The 22307-nt window shown below is 37.5% G+C and overlaps 1 protein-coding gene across 1 annotated transcript in view; it reads left to right on the top strand.

The window, feature by feature from the left end:
* Positions 1–15272, top strand: part of LOC122332302 (5-hydroxytryptamine receptor 1F-like) — a 28524-nt gene extending 13252 nt beyond the window's left edge. The window contains exons 2-3 of the mRNA XM_043229618.1: positions 9729–9856; positions 11280–15272. Coding sequence (XP_043085553.1) covers positions 11282–12352 — 1071 coding nt within the window. The 5' untranslated portion in view covers positions 9729–9856; positions 11280–11281 and the 3' untranslated portion in view covers positions 12353–15272. The remainder of the gene's footprint in view (positions 1–9728; positions 9857–11279) is intronic.
* Positions 15273–22307: the final 7035 nt, after the last annotated feature.

The raw sequence follows: 22307 nt of genomic DNA, 5'->3' as shown, positions 1-22307 counted from the left end.
CTGTGTTTTTATGTGAGCAACAGGACAAATTGTGGACTGTGTTCTCGGATACAATACCAAAGGTATCTATGGCCATTCTGACAAGACGAGGTAATATAGCCGTGTCCACTGTTTAGTTCACGCGTCATGTTTGCATAAGAGACGTAATTTGTAAGACGACTGCTTTGCATCACTTTGATCCAAATAAATGTGCCTGTTTAATATCTTATTGTCCCAACACCTCTCCTCGGCTGGCATCATAGCTGACAACAGGAAGCACATTTTCCCATGAAGCGCCTTCTGAGAAACACAGCGGATGTAACAGAAATAGCATACAATCTCCAGGCATCTCTTTTGAGTAATGTTAATTGCATTTTTAAGTGCCTCAGCTCAAGTTTGACATCGTTCTAACAAAGAAACAGGGACTTCTTTCAAGACCCTTTAATGGTTATTCCTTTGGCACAAAGAATGGCAGGTCAAGTATTTTTCTCCCTTCTGCAGATGCTGCATATGAGAGTATTGCAATCACTTTAACCAGAATGCAGCTGAAGATGTGCAGTAGTCGTTTAATGGACGGTTCAACAAAATGACATAACAGTTGTCATTTACCCAACCTCATGCCTTTACAAACAGATATGATTTGTTCCTTGGAACACAAAAGGAGAAATGTTGAAGAATGTACTCCCCACTCTTTTACACATTAAGGGTTTAGGTAAATGCTGAAATATGGACATACTGACAACTTCTAAAATGTAAGCCGTTTTAAATATTTACAGCTATATAGCTAAATAATTTTTTTTTATCCTTATTATCAAATGTATTTATATGCACATTTCATAACTACTTTTCAGCATTACTTTTCAACATTATATTTAAAAGATTTCATTTCAGACATTTGTTTCAAAGATTGTTTTTAGGGTGACATTTTAACATTCTGTCAAGGGTCTACAGATGAAAAAGAGACTTTTTGGATAAATCTGGCACATTTACAGTCATGTTTATTAATGTGCATTACCCCTATAAACAAATAAAACTTACTTATGTAACCCATGCTCTCTGAGTAGAACGAGACACTGCGATTGACGCAGTGGGAACACGACTGTCTGAAGCCTGTATAGAATCACGTCAATTGATTGGCTGATGGCGTGAGAAGCCGCCATCCAAAAAGTTGCTGATGTATACTGGCCATGCATCATCTTAGACTTCAGATTTTCCTGTCAAAGAAGTAGGTCGACAGTGTGAGGAGCTTGGCAGAAGACTCAGCGCCTCATTCCCTACTCAGAGAACATAGGTTACGCAAGTAAGCCAAGACTTCTCTTTCATAGGTTCACTTCGACGCTGCGAATGACGCAGTGGGAACGATATACCACACACGCCAAGCAACCACGCTGCCCAATCTGGCTCTTTTTGGACCAGAACATCGAAACGCAGCTGGTTCAAATGGAAAGAACCTGGGAACCAGGAACTGCAATCACATCAAGGTCGTAGAACTTAACAAAAGTATTGGGAGAGGACCAATCTGCCGCCATACAAATGTCCTCCAGGTGAAACCCCCTAAGCAAAGCTTAAGAGGAAGCCACTGCCCTGGTGGAATGATCTCTGATGTCTAGAGGTGAAGGCAACCCATGCACCTCATAGGCCATCAAAATAGGAGTGGCAATCCCCCTGTGGCCTGCGCCAAAGCATACCGACAACTGCTCAGACTTATGCCACTGACTGAGTGGTCCACATACATCTTCAAAGCACTAACCGGACAGAGGTGATGAAGACTATAGTTTTTGTTTAAAGAGGAAGGAAGGAACGCTTGTAACACCACCACTTGCGAACAGAAAGATAAAGAGAGACCTTCAGGGATCTAACTAGGCCTGTGTCATAAGAATTTTTTCACAAGTCCAGGAGCACTGATAGACTCACTGACAGAGAGAGCGTGCAAATCCCCTACACGCTTCAATAAGGCCAACGCCAACAAAAGAGAAGTCTTAAGCATCAGAATACTATCAGGAGCTGACTCAAGAGGCTCAAAAGGAGGCTCCACTAACCCCCTTTAGGACAACTAAAGTCTCAGGAGGGGAATGTAGGAGGGTGAACAGGGCCCTTAACTCCACGCATAAAGGAGGAGACCAAACGATGCTTACCCAATGGAACATTGTCTAAGTCGCTTCAAGCATAGCTGCATAGATGCAACACAAGGGTGGTAGTGGCTGCCCCAGCTGAAAATTTCTCCTGCAGGAACTCCAGCACTAAACTAACTGGGCAGTTAACTGGCAGTTAAGAGGCCTCCATCTCTCTTTGTAACAAGAAAATACCAGCTGAAGAAGCCCTGGTTCAGGTCTGAAGAGATGAGACTTCCTGTTGCAGGACAGAGGTCTCATTGGTGTTGTTCACTGCAGTAAGAAGCAAGAAGCGAGGAGCATTGCAAGTGAATTGGAGAGTGTAGCTGAACTGTATTGTGCGGAGAATCACACGGCAACAGGCTTGAAGAAAATTTGCAAGAGGTATCAGAGCAGGACTACTTGAGAGGGATGCCCACTTGGGCTCCTGGATCTGAACGTCACTTTGAGTGTTTAAATTTTGCAGCATTTGCATAAAGATTGCTTCGCTGACAACCATGCACTTACCGGGATGGTCATGCCTTGTGGTGCGGCGAGAGCACGCGACGGCATCGATGAAGATCCGTTCCACTCACCACTTGAAGAATAAAATTCTGCAAGTGCGGTCGCTAAAGTGGAAAGACACAAAAAACTCTCAAGAAAAAGGGTCAGAAAAACCGTGAGACACGAAGGCTTCTGAAGCAAGAAAATGAAGTCTAAGCTGACGTCATTCTATATGGGCTTCAGACAATTGTCAAACAGAGGGTGTTCCTACTGCGTCATTCGCAGTGTCGAAGTGAACCTATGAAAGAGAACCAGTAAAACCAAAAGATCTTCTTGCAAAAGATTCAGTTCAAGGAATCCAAAAGAAATCCAAAAAGCCATTAGAATTGCAGAGAAATGATTTGGTTCAAGAGAAAATCGCAGGAATTTCTGAATATGTGGTTTACGGCACATTACAAAATATTTTATTTGTTTTCTTGTAGTTTTTATAGTCAAAATTGCATTGTTCCATAACAAACAAAATAAATATTGTATAATGGTTTGTGATGCAGTAGAAGAACCTTTTTGTCTAAATTGTTCAATAAAGAACGTTTAACATCTGAAGAACCTTTCTGTTTCACAAAAGGTTCTTTGTGGCAGAAGAAGGTTCTTAAGATTCTAAAAAGGTTAGAAAGAGATGGTTCTTTAAAGAACCTTTGACTAAATCCTTCTTTGTAGAACCAAAATTAGTTATTTTGTAGCATCACTTTTAAAGCACCTTTATTTATTTAAGTGTAGTCCTGTTTAAAATGATGTGTCCTTAAATCAAATACGAATGCATTCTAGATGCTGTAAATACAATAGTATTTTACCTTTTTACGATTTAAAAGTAAACAAAGGTATGTGTGATAAAACCAAATGTACATGTTACTCAGATTCTCATGAGATCCTGTTGGCTTTCAAAATACATTCAAATATGATACCTTGATATACAACAAACGAGATTTGACATCAGCAGGGTTATGACCAATCCTCATTGACACAGTATTGTCGCAATGCTGCAAGTTTGAACAAGCAAAGGTGTGAATGAGTGCTACATTTTGGTCTGTTCTTCAAACAAATCTAACACATGACTTCAGGAGACTTGAGTCATATAGAAAATGACTTTAAGATGCTTTGATGGAGGTCTGGACTGGATTCTCCTTCACGATCATTATATGGAAAAGTATAGTAAATACATTATTCAGGATTTCCTCCTTTTATGTTCCAAGGAAGAAAAAAACTGGTGCAATTATCAAAATGACATGAGTAAATGATGACAGAATTATCATTTTAATGAAGGTCATGCTACTGTATCTCCCCAAACTCCAAAATCATTCAACAAAGAAAGCACATGTTTGCGAAGAAGCACTTTGTTCCCCTCAAGTGGTGAAGGAAATTATAAAGCAACAGTACAATGCTCAGGGTACTTCATATTTGTGCTGCCTCACACGGTATTTGTCCTTGAAACGCCTGGATCTTTGTGCTTGTAGAACACAGTGCCATAATTCCCATTTCATTCAGAAGGATGACATGTTCAGTTATCATCATGACTGCTGATTTCTGCCGTTCTCTTGTCATAGCAAGATATGCCGAATGTAATTGACAGCAGAAATGAAGCATGCATCCCTGCTTCCAAGCCTTCTCTATCAGTTTCTCAGTACATCATTTTCTCCAACACCCCTTTCTTCACACTTTAAGTAAGTGTAATTATTCTCGGTTCTGTCAGATGCCCTGGCTCTGATGACATCACTCGTTATATTACGGCAAGTGGCACTGTTATCTTTTTTCATTAGTACCTGCTGTGAAGAGGAAGTATGTATTAAGCACTCTCATCAAGCATGTCATTTTCAGACTCGGTGCTGAGAGGCACCTCGCTCAAAATGCAATTAGAGCTCTTTCTAGATTGCAGAGACATCAACAGGTGGTGCATCGTGTCATCGTGAACTTCATTCATAGCTTACCATCTTAGAAATTTGAAAGTTTATATAGTTGACATCAAATGTTGACGAATGTTGCATAAAGGTACTGTATTGCTGAATCACACTGAATAATACTAGACTGATTTGCCTATAGCTATTTCCAGCTGTTATCTGAGGTGCTTGTCATTCAAGCAGCACTGATCATATAAGTGTAACATACTGCCTATTTTAATAGACAGATATGAAAAGGATCCTTTTTTAGTTTTTAATTTTTGCCAGTGTTTTACAAGTAGCTACAAAGACTTTTTTATATTGCTATTTTATATTATTGGCAATTTATGGGGATATTTTTAGTAGCTTATTATCAGTGGGGAATTATTATGATTATCAGTGCTGTCACACCATGTTGATATACCCACAAACGTATGTGTGTGTGTGTGTGAGTGTATATATATATATATATATATATATATATATATATATATATATATATATATTTGTTTATATGTTTTTTTTTTTTTACTAAAAAAATTACTAAGCTCTAACTTAAAATAAAAACAGATAATATAAGAATAAAAGCTAATTCAAATATTAATAAATTCTGTAATAATATAAACAATACTAAAATACTGCTGTCATTACAATACAATATATTAAACTATTTTACATAAACATTTTACAAAAAGTTGAGTTGAGTTTTAAATTATACATATAAGTTGTACTAACTTAAAAAATAAATGAAAGCTATATATATATGTGTGTGTGAGTGAATATATACAGTATTTTGCATATAGCTTTCAATTATTGTTTTAGTTTAGTTTTAGAATTTAATTAAAACAACTATTTTTTTGTAAACAATGTATGTCTGATTTTAATTTTTGTTTTAAGTTTTTCATCTGATATTTATATTATAATTTATTTAGGTAACTAAATACATGTTTATTTCTTTTTGTGTGTGTGTGTATTTATTTTACTGGTTTTAATTGTTCTTGTTAACAATAATAAAACATATGAATGACATATAGTTTAAGCTTGCAAATACTCAATCTTCACTTTTTTTAAACTCATAAATATAAAAGAAAAACATACATTGGTAATATTTTATTGAAAGCTGCTCTAATATTCACAGACATTTTTACATTTTTTGAGATATTGAAGTCTTTGTCAGTCATTTTGTGTGTCAGATGTTGGTTTTAATTATTCATTCCGTTAGTTATGATTCTATTTTATAACTTTTTATTTATCCTAAGCAAACAGACACTTCATAAGACAGATCCTCTTTTATCTAAAGATTGGTGCACTTGTTTTATAGCAATTCACAAATTCTCCTCAATGAATATTTGTCAAGTATGTCTTCTGAATGATCACAGCAAGGCCATTGTTTATCGAAAAATACGTCTCATTTGACGTCTCAAATACTTTTTTTATATTAAAAGGGTTAAATGTTAGTAACCTGGTGTATGAAGTCTGATAATTGAATTAGAAATCTATGCTGTAGAAACTGCTGGAGCAAAATTATATTCAATTCAACAGGATAATAAAATGGTTGCAGCATATCACAAAATGCTTATTCGGTGAATGAGACATGCATTTCATCCATCAAACAGGTTGAACTAAATGCTACTGGCGTCTGTCATTTTGTGTATGAAACGCGTTCGAGCGTAGCTGCGCTTTGGGTCATGCAGTTCATTTAGTCCATGAAATTACATAGTCAGGTTATACTTGGCGCCCCATAAAAGAAACACTGATAGAGTTTTGTGTTTGTGTGGGTGCATCTGTTGCTGTTTATGCATGTTTATTAGTCACGGACCCATAGAAAAACACATTGTGATGAACGTCATGTGTTTTTACCAGTTGTAATACTATACAAAAAACTAATTGTACCTTAAAGGATTGACGCCAAGTGGTTGAACTGGGTATTGCAGTCCAAATTCAAAATATTGGATACGTTTTTTTTCACCTGACCCCTCCTACTCAGACTTGACGCACGTTGCCAGATTCCTGCTCAGATACCCTTTCGTTTGCCAGCTTTCATGATTGAAATGAAATATGCTGTATTTTCCACCAACTGGCAACCCGGGGTTGGACCGAAACAAAGACTGTAGCATTGTTTTTCAGACAAACAAGTATGTTAACTTCACATATTCATTAAATATCTGCAAAAAATCTTATAGTATTATTGCTTTAGTGGAGTCAAAACCCTACATACAGCACCTTCAAAATCCCATGCCAAAACTGTCAGTGCATTTTTTTTTAAAGTGAACATCTTGCAACCACAATGAATAATTTATTTTCTGTATTAATTTATTTGTTCTTACAGTTTTTACAGTGTATCTGTTTATTTCAAGAATAAGAGTCAAAACGTAACAGACAGTTTCAGGAAGTTCCACTGCATAAATATTGCAACATTCTTCAATGAAGTTCTTATGCCTTTTTGTATTATTTCTGGCAATGTCAGTGTACCCAAGAGAATCTCCACACGAGAGCAAGCAGAGCATGTGGGGTGAGACAGCGAACAGACAGCAACAGAAAGTTTCTTCTGTAGAAAAGAACTAGTGAAGTTAGGAAGCACAAAAGCAGAGATTTACATTCATATATACAGTATGAGGAGTGGTATTTATTATGTTCTCACAATGTTATCAAATATTCAGATATTCCAGCTATAAGTAAGTTTGCAACTAAACTCATTCTCATTAGAGTACTATCCTACCTGGTCTCATGGCGTAAACGCATTGCTGCGAGATGCAAAAGAAGTATATATCACTGCGGTTTTCAAAAGAAATGAACAATAGAGGCAGTAAAACTCTTACCTTTTATTTTTGAGTTTTGATTAATGAAGCATAACTTTCACACAATTACTTGATGAATATCATGTTATGACTTCAAACCACTATTAATATGCTAGGACATTTGAACTCATGCTTTTGAACGTTAGCATCACACACATATAAAAAAAAAAAAAAAAAAAAAAAAGTGAAGCACTTAGCACTCAGGGGCGTTTTGTCAAATAAGATGCCGTTTAGCATCAGCATGCTCTAATAGCACCGGCCACTGAAATGGCTAGTGACAGATATCCATTAACTTTTCCTGTTCGTCTCAATGCCAGTTGCTTGGCTGGCACATGCACCCAGGAGAACTGAAATAATCTGCTTTGTACACATCACATGACTAATTACTCTGGAGCTGCAGGACATCTGATCGAATCAGACGTATGACATTCCCAGATGTTTCATTAGAGAATACAGCATGCGTGAAACCTTAAAACTCAGACTGAGAAGTTTTCTCATCAGTGAAAAGTGTTGTGTGATCAATATAAGCAATTTAACAAACCGGCAGTGTGTCATTGAGTTAAATAACTCCATTAGCCGCAGAATCAACAAAATCTGTTTGCTGAGATCCTGATTTCTGTTGCTCTCTCTCTCTCTCTCTCTCTCTCTCTCTCTATATATATATATATATATATATATATATATTCATATATATTATGTTATTCATATATAATACGCTTTACAATATGGTGGCACTAATATGCATTAAATTCATGCTTAACTAATGCACAGATAATCATGTATAAGACATGAACTAAACCATTTATGAATAATTACTTGCATTCCATATGATTTATAGATTAAGTAATTTATTAAATTGTTATTAGTCGAATGTGTCCCTAAATTCCCTAATACTATATTACATTATATAAGTTCATGTTAATTACCACGCTGGGATAAAGTATGCATTTCAGATTCCAGTTGTCTGCTTTATTAAATCATTAACTAATGATTTTCAGGGCTATCATCATGTTCCTACTTGACACGTGACTAACTAATTAAAAATTCATAATCACAACGACATATTACTTAATTAGTCAATCATTTTGTGCAAATCATTAACTAATGATTAATTAAAGTTGGAAGTTGAAAGGCATGGCTTTGGACCCAGTGTGGTAATTACAAATCAATTTACTTCATTAGATAATATGTTAGTCGGGCATTATGACACACTTAACTAATAACAATTTATTAATTACTCTGTGAATCATATAGAATGTTAATTAGTTTCTGATGCATTAATATGGTTTAGCTCTACATTTACTCACGATTATCCGTGCAGTAGTTTAGCATGAATTTGCGCGTATTAGTGCCACCGTATTGCAAAGCGTTACCAAAGTAATTTTATCCATACAGAGACAAATTCTATGATTTTATCTGTTCTTCGGATAAACTGACCTTACATCAAAACCAACCTGACTAATACACTAACATCATCGTGCTGGCAGAGAAAGAGCTTGTAGAGTGTTTAAAATCAATTTCTGTTGTATAGCTTTGGCCTTTTCCTCAGAAAGCCTGTCCCTGTGAGTCTCTATGACAACCATATTCTCACAGCCAGCACTAACACACACACACACACACACACTGCGAGCGTGTAATGAAGTGTGCTTCACTACAACCGCTTTTATCACTCACTATCACACTTTTAAGCTCATTGCTTAGATATAAAAAGTACATATGTGTATTATAATAGCCTGTATATTCTACTAATTCAACAATTGTGTAAAAATTGCTATTTGAATGTTTCCAACAAAAATAATAGCAGAAAATCAGCACATTCGATTGATTTCTAAAGGATCATGTGACACTGAAGATTGGATTAATGACGCTGACAATTCAGCTTTGCTTTACAGGAATACATTACATTTTAAAATACATTAAATACAGAACTTATTTTAATTGAAAGTAATATTTCATGATATTTCTGTATGAAAAATAAATGATAAGTAGCTTTAGTAAGCATAAGAGACGTCTTTCAAAAAATACGACTAATTATTGTAAACTTTTGACTAATAGTTTTGCATTTATATAGGCTGTGCACTACACTGACGGCAGCAGATTGCGAAAAAGATGTTAAACGTGACAGAGCTTGAAGGGACTGTCATAAACGCCTGATATCTGATGTAATGAAAATAAGCAAGTCGGTCAAATACGTCGCTGCACTAAAGAAAAACATCCGGTGAGCTCTTTTGTCTGGTCTGTGTGGCTTTCTCTGACCCAGTTTCCTTTTTAAAGAGAATGGTTCAGATGCGCTTTAGAGAGCATTATATTCCACTTTAATCAATGGTCTCAGCGGCAGTTACATCTATTCCTCCCGAGCTCTGCAAGGACAATCTGACAAACTTCCCTTTGACATGAACACTCTTTTTGATCTTCTTCTCTTTCAGATGATTTGTGGCAAATGATGGCATGGACCACCTTGGTCAAGATCTCTGAACACAATGCTGTGATGACGCGCAGCTGGATTAATGCGCACATACACAAGCTGTCAGATGAATAAGCAGCACTTGTACAGGTACGAACAGCGATATTTCAATAGAGCGAACCCGGTGAACTCGGAAGTGTTCCCTAGCGAAAAAAGCTGAGCACGAGAAATGTTAATATTATTTAATGCTCACGAAGGCCATTAGATTCTTCTTTTTATGTGACTCACATAGCCTTATAATAGTTTTCAGTCGATTTATATTTGGACAAAAATCAAACGTATGATGACTTGGTGGTTCAGTGAGTGAGTCAGATGTTTGTTGAATTACTCAAACTAATAACTGGTGAATCATTAAGCCATTTGTTTGTGGTTGCATGCTGAAAAAACACGATATAAAGGAACGTGCGTGGTCTTTGGTCTATTTCAAGCTTTCTGCTTATCATTACATATGCTGTAATGTTACAAAAACATTTAGTGCACAAAAAACTGCATCAAAACTTGCTCCATTTCGGTCTTAGTAACTATAGAAAAAATAACACAAAAAATAAACGGATGCTTCACCCAAAATGTCAATAATTAGCCTAATGTTTTTCCAAACTATTCATTTTTGAAACACAAATTAAATCTGACAGCTTTTCTGACCCTCCATACATAGGAAGGGTCCTAAAAAAAAAAAAAAAAAGACACGTCTTCTGGCATGTGGTTTATATAGCGAGGCCAGGATGAGTTGCAGGTGTGACTGTTCATCCTGTGATGGGCCAGGTGCTCCTCGTCCATCGCCAGGGCAACGCTGATTGTCTTTCGGGATACTCATCACTATTATATATATATATATATATATATATATATATATATATATATATATATATATATATATACCCCAACCCCAAACTTTTGAACAGTATTATCTGTCTGTCAAAATTAAAGTCAAGTCACATATTACAAAAACTTTCTGAAACAAACCAATTCGCTGCAAGTTGGAGGCTTCTGTAAATATTTGGTTTATAAATTAGATCACTATTCAGCTTAGTTTAATGCTCAAATGTTTAAGCCCCCATGAAATCAAATTGAAAGTTTTTGGGGTGTTAGTATCAAAATGCTGGTCTTAAAATAGGATGGTAAGTGAAGATTCTGTCATTAATTCCTCACCAGAAACAGCGTACTGCCAAACCCGCATCACAAGATATTTCTGAACGCAGACCACAAAAAAACATCAGACCCATCTGAATTGTACACAAAACGTATGTTTTATAGCAATATGGAGTCATACCCAGTCAAATGTGGCTTTCCCGAGCTCAACGGTGTGATATAAACAGAAAGGGGTGGGGCTGCTTGATATTTCCTGACCTGTCTTCCTGTTGCAGTTAAAATGATGCTAACACGTAGAATAACGGTGCGTGTTTCGAGGCACTTCAGTGGACCTTTCAGTAAAGCACATACGCAAAGCTTGGTGCAGCACATCAGCAGATACTTGTCCCTTCTCAGTGATTCTGTCTTTCCCATTCTGTCCTAGGCATGGCACCAAACGACACAGATGCCGGCAAGCCCGGTGACATGATCATCCTCTCTCTCACGCTTTCGTTTCTTGCTGTGCTGACGACGGCCATGAACTGCTTGGTCATTACAGCCATCATCGTCACGCGCAAACTGCACCATCCCGCGAACTATCTCATCTGCTCACTGGCCGTGACCGACCTGTTGGTGGCCGTATTAGTCATGCCCTTCAGCATCGTCTACATTGTGATGAACACGTGGGTCATGGGTGAAGTCATGTGCAACATCTGGTTAATCGTGGACATAACCTGCTGCACGTGCTCCATTCTGCACCTCGCGGCCATCGCAGTGGACCGGTACCGAGCCATTACGGACGCCGTGGAGTATTCGAGAAAGAGGACGTCTCTACGGGCCGCCGTCATGATCAGCGTGGTGTGGCTCCTCTCTATAGTCGTCTCTCTGCCGCCAATGCTGCTGAGACAACAGGAAGAAAACTCGTGCATCATTAAGCACGACAACATCGGCTCCGCGCTTTACTCCACGTTTGGGGCTTTTTACATCCCGCTGATACTCATTCTCATTCTCTACTACAAGATCTACCGAGCAGCGAAGACTCTGTACAACAGGAGAGCCAGTTGTCTCAGCAAGCCGGAGGTGAACGGACACATGCTTCCAAAGTGCAGCGACCGGGAGCCGACGACCCCCGACACCCTCAGCCCTCCGGAGAAATCGGTGTCTGAACCCTCCACCGAAGGCGACAGGGCACGCATCACTACGAAAAGCCCCAAGTCTCGGTCCCGCAGAGAGCGGTCTGTCAGGAGGCGACGCATCTCCAGCACGCGTGAGAGGAAGGCCGCCACCACCCTGGGACTCATTCTGGGGGCCTTTGTCATCTGCTGGCTGCCGTTCTTCATCCATGAGGTGATTGTTAACGTCTGTAAATCCTGCGATCCTCTCTCTCCGAAGGTAACCAACTTTCTGATCTGGCTGGGTTATCTGAACTCTCTCATCAACCCACTGATTTACACCATCTTTAATGAGGATTTCAAAAGGGCTTTTCAGAAGTTGATCAAGTGCAAGAATTACCTCTAACGCCAATGAAGGGACTGCGTCACGTGAACTGAAACTGTTACACCGAAAAACAAGGACACAATTAAACGAGGGGTTATTCTGCACAATTAAATTTAGCCTTTTATATGAAATGTTTTGTTGATTCATTCTCGTAAGTAGAAAAATTTTTCTCAAAAGTTAGGCAACAAATCAGGCCACATTATTTGTCTGAAGAATTTTCTCTGCTTTTTAAACAATTCTGCTGCTGGCAAAATGAGTCGCATGGAGCATATTTTGAAAACTGAGTTATTTTTAATTTTAATATGCCCCTTTTTACAAGATGTAATATTGGCCTTGGTTGTCCCCAGAATGTGTCTGTGAAGTTCCAGCTCAAAATACCCTACAGATCATTTATTATAACATTTGGAAATTGACGTTTTTGGGGCAGGTCAAGAAAAGAGCTATTTTTGGTATGCATCACTTTAAATGCATATTCACGGCCAATCTCCAAACACAGTCTCACAACCAATTTGTATGTGTTTTACAAGTTGGTAAATTCGTACAACATCACTTGTACGATTTTGTACAATTTGTCTAAAACCCCAGTGAGTGGTAGGTTTAGGGGTGGTGTAGTTATAGGTCATTCGTACAAATTTATCTGAATTGCCAACTCGTAAACTAGTAACTATAACTAATCACTTTTTTAAAGTAACGTGCCCAACACTGCTGTTGACATAAAAAAATAAACTGATTACAACTACAAAAGCAATCCAATCAAGAGCAGCGAGTGTTTTATAGTTAGATTAATATCAATGCAACAGGGAGCCTATATTAAGACTTACTCTATGCATTTACCTAATATAACGTTACACATCAGATGTTTTTCCCCATAATTTCCCCAAACATTCACATGACATATTATGTTTGTGTGAATACTTAAATCCTGTAATTCTATGTATATGCGTTTCTAAAATTAGCCCCTGCGCATTCTGACTCATTTTGCCAGCACTGGTCACATATTAGTCTTCGTCTATCAAACATTGGATATCATATCAGCAAATGATAAAGGCCTGTTCACACCAGAGATGTTAGCTATAATGATAACAATAAAGAATCTGCAACACCGCTGTACTCAATGCAACACAAAGGACCGATCATATTGAAATCACCTTCAGGATTTTTTCCCAGCTGGTAACAGCCAATGAGAATCTATGCTGCTTTAACGTTCTTGAGCCACACAAAACTGCAGCATGTGTGCTAATAAACAGAATGGTATAGTGTTGGTGTGTAGGATAATCTGATTTTCATTATAGTTATTGTTCTTGGTGCGAACAGGCCTTTACACTTTATTTTAAGGTGTCTTTGATACAGTGAATGATTCAGTAATTGTACTTGATATATGTATAATTTAATTATACATTTAGGTGTTGAGTGATATTAATCAACAGCATCTGCTTGCTAGGGTCATTGTTAGGAGTAGGGTTTGTTATTAGTACAATACAGTACAAAGACACTGTAAAATAAAGTGTTACCCAGTAATCAATATCAATAATATTTTATTGATAGTATTTAGCATTCCTGGCACACAGTAAGAAATAAGGAAAAAGTACTGAAATACATGAATAGATTACAGATTATGTATGAAAGTTTTTCATGTAATCCAATTTAAAGGGATTCCATTCAACAGTTAAATGTAATTAACTTGATTTGAACAAATTAAACATTTTGAGTGTATTATGAAATACCTGCAACAAACTGCATAATTCTGTGAGGCAGAAGAGTAACTGTCACTTTTCATACAGTTTCACAAATGTCTTATATTTAGGTAGAAATCTGTAAATAAAACTAGATTAGTTAGAGCTGAACTATATTTTTGTGGGGTTTGTCATTAACAGATTTCAAACTAACCTCAATGTTTGTATGTAAAAAACATACTATTTTTCATAAGGAAAGAATTCGGGGTAACACTTTACAAAAAAAGTCTCATTAGTTGACATTAATAATGAATTAATTAACATTAACGATGACCAAGACAGTATTCATTAATCTTGGTTAATGTTATATAAAGGTTAAGTTAATAAAAATGCAACTTTTCATTATTAGTTCGTGTTAGCTAAGGCCCATTAAATAATATTAATATATAAAACTTTTTTATTCACGTACTAATACATTTTGAAGTGCTTATTTTGACTGCTTGTTCCATTAATACAGTTAACTAATGTTAAATTATTGTAAAGTGTTACCAAATTCAGTTTACAGCCCATTTCATAAATATTCAGCGTGAAGGGCAAAAATATGACATGTAATATACTGTATTTAGATGAGAATATTGTACTTGCATACAATTAAAATCAAACTTCCAGTCAAACCCTGAACACACCAGACTAAATGATTAAGATCTCGTGATCTTAATAAAACCTTCTTATTATTTCGTAGTTTTGAATGTGAAGGAGTGTCCGGACGATTCACTGGAACTGTACATTACACAAACAACGGAAATGCTTATTAGATACTTCATGCTTTTGGGCATCTGAGGTCGATTTGCTAGGCAAATATGTTGTGCATTTGTTTATTTCTTTGTTACTCTGTTTTATCTGATAAGACGTGTGTCAAGTTACAGTGAGACCAAAGACGTGAACAGAGAACTAACACATAAAATCTTACAGAAACTCACGATCTGATAAGGGCCCATGATGTACCGATACCCATAATGTACCTGTTGATCATGTTAATAAATGTTTTACATAATATAGACTATGTTGATTGTACTGATTATTACATGACATAACACAAAATATCCTAAATTAGAAGCAGAAGTCGATCAACTCGATCTGAAAACGGACTCAAAACAAATGCAAGAAATGTGGTACAAGATCTCTGTCAAATGTTGTAGCATGAAATGTTTTTATACATATTTTATACTCGTTCTTTTCTCGCATTGAATTAAAACTGATGCCACAACGTATGGTCATGAAATCTTTCTTTTCTGTAATAATTCCATTAAACATAACACAAATTCAGACAAATCCAATGCAAATAATCCAGTACACAGATCATATAGAGAAACGCATATTCAGACTCTATCGCTGTTAATACGTCAAACTAAATTACTCCAGCTCACCGTATAGAGCTGCAAGTCACAATCATTTTAGAGAATTTTGTTTTGACAGTTCATTTCAATTGGCAGGTTCATTAAACTGATTCAGTGTTTAGTTTGAGTCATAGCTCAGAAGCATTCCCAGTCTCATTTGACACCCTTATTTACATGCTAACTGTGTTTGTGCCTGTTAAACACCAGCTGATTTTGTCTGTGTATTAATACGTAATAAAAAAAATGGTATTTTGATCTGGTACTAACTACACGAAATATGGAGCAGCACCGAGCATCATCGCTTTCAAATAGTACTCCGGTTCATCATTAAAATCGTCATCGCCATCGAACCACACGCTCAGTTTATCTCAAGCTACTCCAGTGCTGATTTGCTTTTTGTTTGCAACCGGTGTCTCCTCGCTTTTCAGCAGAGCTTCTCTTGCAGCCTTTCTCCGTATTTTGCACCATCCATTTCCCTCGTAATTTAACAAGATGTCCAGTTGCTGCTGATGAAAAGCAACCCCTCAGCAAGAGGCTGCCACCACCATACTTCACAATGAACTATGTGCTTTCTGAAGTGAGGGAAGTGTCAGATTTGCACATATGACTTTGAATTTGGGAATAACAAGCTCTATCTCCGTCGCATCAGACCGCGGTATCTATTCCCACACTGCAGCTAGGTCACTATTAAGGTTTGTTTCACATGGTGTAATGGCTTTTTTGTGCCGCCCTCCCTCATAGGCCAGTGTTATTCAAAGCTCTCAATGCGGTCAGGCTGTTTTGATGTTGTGTTCACTTCCTGATGACTCCTCCTAATAATACTGCCCACTGGGACATACAGGCATTTGGATATTGTTCTGTAGGCTACCTTGTTCTAAAAATAACCATTTTATTAAACGTTTGATTACGAGTGCTCTTCATTTTCATATTTTCCTATCCGAGTAATGAGCCCTTATCAGTGTGGTTTTTACACAGAAACATGGTTGTTATTTTAATTATTCACAGGAGAGGGAATCGTAAGGCAGCTGTGTCCTCATTAGGGCCATTTATCTTTTATATGCGAGCGCGTGGAGCTGCCGTAACACTGGGGTTGAATATTTCAGCATTTCAAGAAAAAACTTTTAAAGAAAAAACAAGTTCTCCAAAAAACAACAAAAAAACCCATAATTTTGGGTTCAGCACTTAGAAGTAGTATCAGAGTGAGCTACGGGTTTTGTAATTGTGTACCTTTATAGAATATTAGAATTATTATTTTGCTTTCATGCAACATCTCAGCTTCATGTCATTTCTTCATTTTTTTTTTGCAAACTTGTGGTTTGAAGGTCTACCCCCCTAAACGTGAACATTACTGAGCTTTAAATGAATAATTCAAACCAAAAAAAAATTATTTGCCTACATTTTTCCTCAGTCTGTTTGACATTTCTCCAAACTCTTCTTAAAACAGTTTACACAGTGAGCTGAAAACTTTCTAATTGTCCTAAACAGATTGTACATTTTCATTCATTTAATGCAATTTACAAATCATGCAAATGATTTTCTCAAAACAATGTGCACAAAACAGCTTCTCCACTGAATGAAGAATTAGTACACCTGGACATTATGCTCTTACGTGCCTGTGTATTAAGTACACTGAGGTTGCATTCATGGATGAGTAATGTTCTCATTGTGAGAAGATGACCATCTTAGAGTTGCGGACCAGGCTCTAATTTCTGAATATGGGTTCAGTTACAGGGCTTCTGCCTTGATCTAGTTCTCTTCCTGGCAGAAGTCAGGGGAGAACTACTTCAGGCAATAGCCTGGGTAGTCTGAAATTGACAGTGATGGCAACCTCTCCAACAAACCAGCTTCCCAGGGATCCTCACTCCTCTGGCGCTCCACAGCCATTGGAGATGCCCAGAGGAATGTGCTGGACCTTCTAAACAGAGTTTACCAGCAGTATCCTTTGGCATTCCCCCGACGATCAGATGTCAATCAGTGCATTGACTACACTGGTTTTAGTGGCCAAGTCAGATTCAGAGATGAAGGCTGTGCTTTCCAGGCCCACCAAGACAGTCCTGAGCCCTCAAGGTGGCATGGTTAGTTTCTAGCAGCAGGTCGTGCTGGTTCTCAGCACCCCATCCATGTGCCTTTCTTCCCAGAGGTGCATGAAGGGATCACCAGGTCATGGACGCCAACTTTTTATGCCAGAACATGGCCTGCAAGCTCCTACTTTATTGTATCCAATACAGGCAGTGGGTTATTGCCAATCTTGGACCTGTGTATCTAGAACTTGGCCCTTTAAAAGCTACTTTGGGTGTATCTGTCCACTATTTTGGCTTGAAGCAATCGACCTGAAGGGCAGATACTCTCATTCCACACCACAGACTATTTCTGTGGTTTGTGTTTGAAGGACAGGGATATCAGTACAAGGTCCTGCTCTTCAGGCTCTCCCTGTCTCCCTGTATGGAGTGGAGTGTTGGGGGTGTGGATGTCAACAGTGCACCTTGCTTTGAGCACTCTCAAAGAGTGGTTACAGAGCAAGCCTGTACTGGTCCGGATGGATTGCGATGGTTGCGTACATCAAGCTACGCTCCTGGGAAAATAGAAACTGCATCCAATTCAGCTAATTTTGAGACATTTAAGAGATGCTCAGGTAGACCTGTTTGCCTTTCCAAAAACCTCTCTGCAAGTTGTTATCCAATATGTGTTGTCTTCCACAGTACAGCCCTAAGCCTGTGTTTCCCCAGAGAGATACTCTCTTCTTTCCCTGCTAAGGGCTTAAACCTTTATACCTGTCACATGTACAGAGGCCATAAGGGGTTAATCCATATGTGTAAGTATTATGTATAATTCATTGGTCATCGACATGACATCTCCCTTACCTCCTTCAGTAAATGAGGGTTACATTTGTAACCAAGATGCCATCATTAGCAGCAATAGCACAATTAAATATTACGTTTAAAAAGCATTAGCTTTTAAGGTTACACATCAACATCATCAGGTTACGCATGTAACCACGGTTAGTCGAGGGAACGAGGGGTCTCAATTTTAATCTTGTTCATAATCTTAAGAACATAAGGCCCAATCACCTAAAAAATTCGAAAAAGAAGAATGTCATGGGAAGATCCAGAGGGTTTTAGCTGGCTTACAGTATCTTGTAGAGCAGGCAAAGTTCTCAAACTGGCTGGTAAAGAGTGGAGTGATAGAGGGATCTTGACCATGAGACAGAATAGTGAGCCTAATAACCCTTATCTTGTCCAAAAAAAAAAAAAATTGGAAATTGCCACACATGGCCCAACACTCTGTGGGGAAGAGATCAACTGAAGGGTTAATAGCCACATTAATAGTGGAAAAAAATGCTCTTGAATTTTAAAAGTTCTTTCCAATCAGATCTGAAAAGTACTTAAACTTTGCTGCTATCCCTGCTTTCTGATATTGTATCAGACTATCCCTTAATATTTAATACGAAACTTGCAGCTAATCCTTTTTCCACCTTCTTTCTGCCCTTCTGCAGCCCTGTCAAAGAACACAAGTATCATCATTGAGCCAGAGCTCAGCCTTTGGTTTGTGTTGCTTGGTTCTTTTATTTATTTATTTTTTCTTTTATTCATTAAAATGATTAAGATAGTCTGCACTACTCTGATCATCACAAACTAAGTCAGATAAAAGGGCTCAGGTCCCCTGGGGCAAGCCACGTTTCTGATGTTCAAGGAGCTGCTAGCTCAGTACCCTGCAGCGGCGCACCAGCAGGGGGTGCCAAACTAACTGCTCTAGAGACCCCCGCAAGGGTGAATAAAGCTGAGAGCAGCGCTCACTGGAGACAACGGCAAGGTTGACAGGCCGTTCTCCTGATGGCACTGTGTAATGGGATGTATGCTGCTCTTTCCCGGAAGGGGCCTTCCCTCCAAAGTCCTGAGCCCTGAACATCAGGACTACTGAAATCTCCTATTGAAATGACGGTCCTCAAACCCGAGACATCTCCCAGGAAGACTAGACTAGTAGAACTAGAGACTGCTAGGATCCAACAAGAGACTCTAGGCAGGGGCTCCCACACTGCCAGGTGACCCATTAAGTGAACCAGTCTCTTGCTACCTCAACCTTCTCGGAGGAAGAGAGAGCACTGTGTTTCTTACCCAAGAATTTTATCTCAAGGGCTCGCTGTATAGAGAGTAAGGAGGCCGTCTCCAATCCCTACTAAATACAATGAGTCTTAAGATTTAGATGATAACACCATTTAGAGTGATAGATCTAGGGAATTGAAGGTGGAGAAAGGGCGAGCCCAAATGTGATTCTCGAATCTCAATCGCCGCCAGAATGCTACTCATAATTAATTAATTCATAATAATGCTTGTGCGTACTATCACCGGATCTGGTGAGAAAGAGGATAGGGAATCACCCGTCTCCATTCCCTCCACCAAATCCAACTGTGATTTCCCCAAGTGCAGCCACCACCTGCACATGTGATTCAGAGCGTGGTCACACTGGACTTCTTTTTACTTCACAAGATGTTAATTGATAGACTGGAGTGGTGTGGATTACTTGTGGATTATTGTGATGTTTAGGATGCATCGGTGAAATAGTGGTGTAATGTTCATTTTTTTCAAATCTGGCAATATGGAGAAATTAACTCATCTCTGTGGCCTGACGGGGAAAATATTTTCTGCATTTTTTTAATAGTACATATCGATAATTTTTTTTTTTTAGAAATGACATGTATAATCATATGAATTAGCCAAAACACAACATAGTAGTTATGAATAAGTATGAGATTGTTTTGGCACAGAACACATTCAACACACATTACTGAGAATTTGTTCAGAAAACTGAGACCATGGTGCTTTGTTAACAAAAGATAAAACTGCATGAAAAGCTGCTGATTCTCTGTCTCAATTCAGCTTTAATTAAAAAAAAAGATTTTTGAACTTGTCCTAATTGTTCAAAATCAAAACATTACCAACCTAAACAATAACCATCCAATCAAACCCAGTTTACCAAGCCAGTGTGCTTTAATTCAAATGGCCAAGAACATAAGACCACCTTTGTTTTTAACCAAACAAATTTAGCTCATGGAAACTACATAAAAATAACACATTGTGATTAGATGTACTCTACATGACACATAATACATTTCTTGACTCAAATATGGCTGAGCCTATTAAAATTCACCCAGGGAATTCCTGTTATATGCTGATTAAAAAATACATACATAAAAATATTTCCCAAGATTACAGTGAACGTCTGCATCTGTGCCTCAGGTCCACGCATGTTGAAGCCAGTGACTTTCAATTGTTAGACTCTTGGCATTTGAAAGATTGACATTTTGAATGGTTTTATTTTTTTAAGACAAAAAACTAAGCCTGCTATATAAAGTTGTTTACTTCAACATGGGCAAAAATGTACTTTCCAAAAAACCGGTGTACCACACATTATTGAGTCATGCGTGGCTTTTCAAAGGCTTCGTTTATCTACAATATCTTTGTTTCTTGTCGCTAAGACTTCTGCTCATTTGATAACATTAGGCATTTAAATCTTGTGGTTTTATTTAGCATGTCTGTTCGTGCAATGTGGCAAGGCGAGCTCATCAGCTGCGGTTAATATGTTGTGCCATTCGAGGCGTATCGTGAAAAACAACAGTGCTGTGGTTGGTGGCCTGAAGAATTAGCCAATCTCACAGTCACAAACTCAAATGATGCTCAAGGCAACAGCGGTGCAAAAAGCTTCAACAGCCTGCAAAAGTCTTGAAATCTTTCAAATTAAGGCTGCAAGATGGTGGAACTGCGCTATTTTGATTTTAGACATAATGTACTGTGCATGACAGCGATGACTATCCAGAATTTAATAAATAGTGCCTTTCAGAGATAAGGACATGTTGAGAATTTGAATGTCGAAAAACTACTTTAAAAATTATTCCTACATATAGTCACTAATCAAGAAGGCAAAAGTGACTATTTAACCAGGTTTATTATAGTTAACGAAATCTAAAATGATGTAAATTAAAAAATGTGCAAAATGCTGTTATTTAAAATTAAAAATTAAAATAAATGTTTTAATTCAGTAGGTAACTTGAATAGTTGTATTAAAAAAACTAAAACCCAAAACTGTATAGACATAATGATGATGATAATAATAATAATAGCAATGTTATCAGGTATATAATGTAAATATAATGTAACTAGGATTAAAATGAAAACAGAAAATGTTTTATAAAAACAATTAGAAATGCTATATTAAAAAAAAAAATAGCAAAATAAAAATGAAAGCTAATAGCATCTAATTATATCAATAAAAAAAACAAGTATCTTAATGATACTAAAATGACTACTTCTTACAGACAGTCAGACGTTGAAGTGAAGAAAAATAGAGACAAACCACATATTAAAAATGATAAAGGTCACATTAACTGATAGTGTAGTAAAAAAAATCTGTTCTCTTTTTCAATGACCATTATTAGATCTCTATATAAACATGCATTTTCTTATTGAAGTTGAACATAAAGCAACAGTGCCTCCCCCTGAGTATCACACACACTGCAACAGGTCAGTGATTTTGAACTAGTTTTGCTTCAGAACCAAAACTACATTGAACATCAAGTGGCGAGTGGCAAAATGATTCCGTTCTAAGCAAACGAACGGAACAGATTAATATTACCGTGAATTTCATAGGCAAAACAAAATGCAAAAAATCAATTTGCATGACATTTGGTTTCTAAATGACTTAAATTTCAATAGTTTCATGCTCTCAGCAGTCAATAACTGAATGCATAATATATGTCACACAACCTGTTCACGTTACATCTGTCTAATCTGGTTCCTTCTACCAAGGGACAGATGAATTTGCTGAAAAAAAAAAACAGCTTCATTTGAGATACAGCCTTTGAAGTAAACAACAAAAGATAGACTCAAATCATCAAATCTGGCACCAACAAAA

This window comes from Puntigrus tetrazona, unplaced genomic scaffold (genome assembly GCF_018831695.1).
Source record: "Puntigrus tetrazona isolate hp1 unplaced genomic scaffold, ASM1883169v1 S000000008, whole genome shotgun sequence".
Classification (NCBI taxonomy): domain Eukaryota; kingdom Metazoa; phylum Chordata; class Actinopteri; order Cypriniformes; family Cyprinidae; genus Puntigrus; species Puntigrus tetrazona.
The sequence above is the reverse complement of the archived record's forward strand: the minus strand, read 5'-3'. Positions and strand labels throughout refer to the sequence as shown.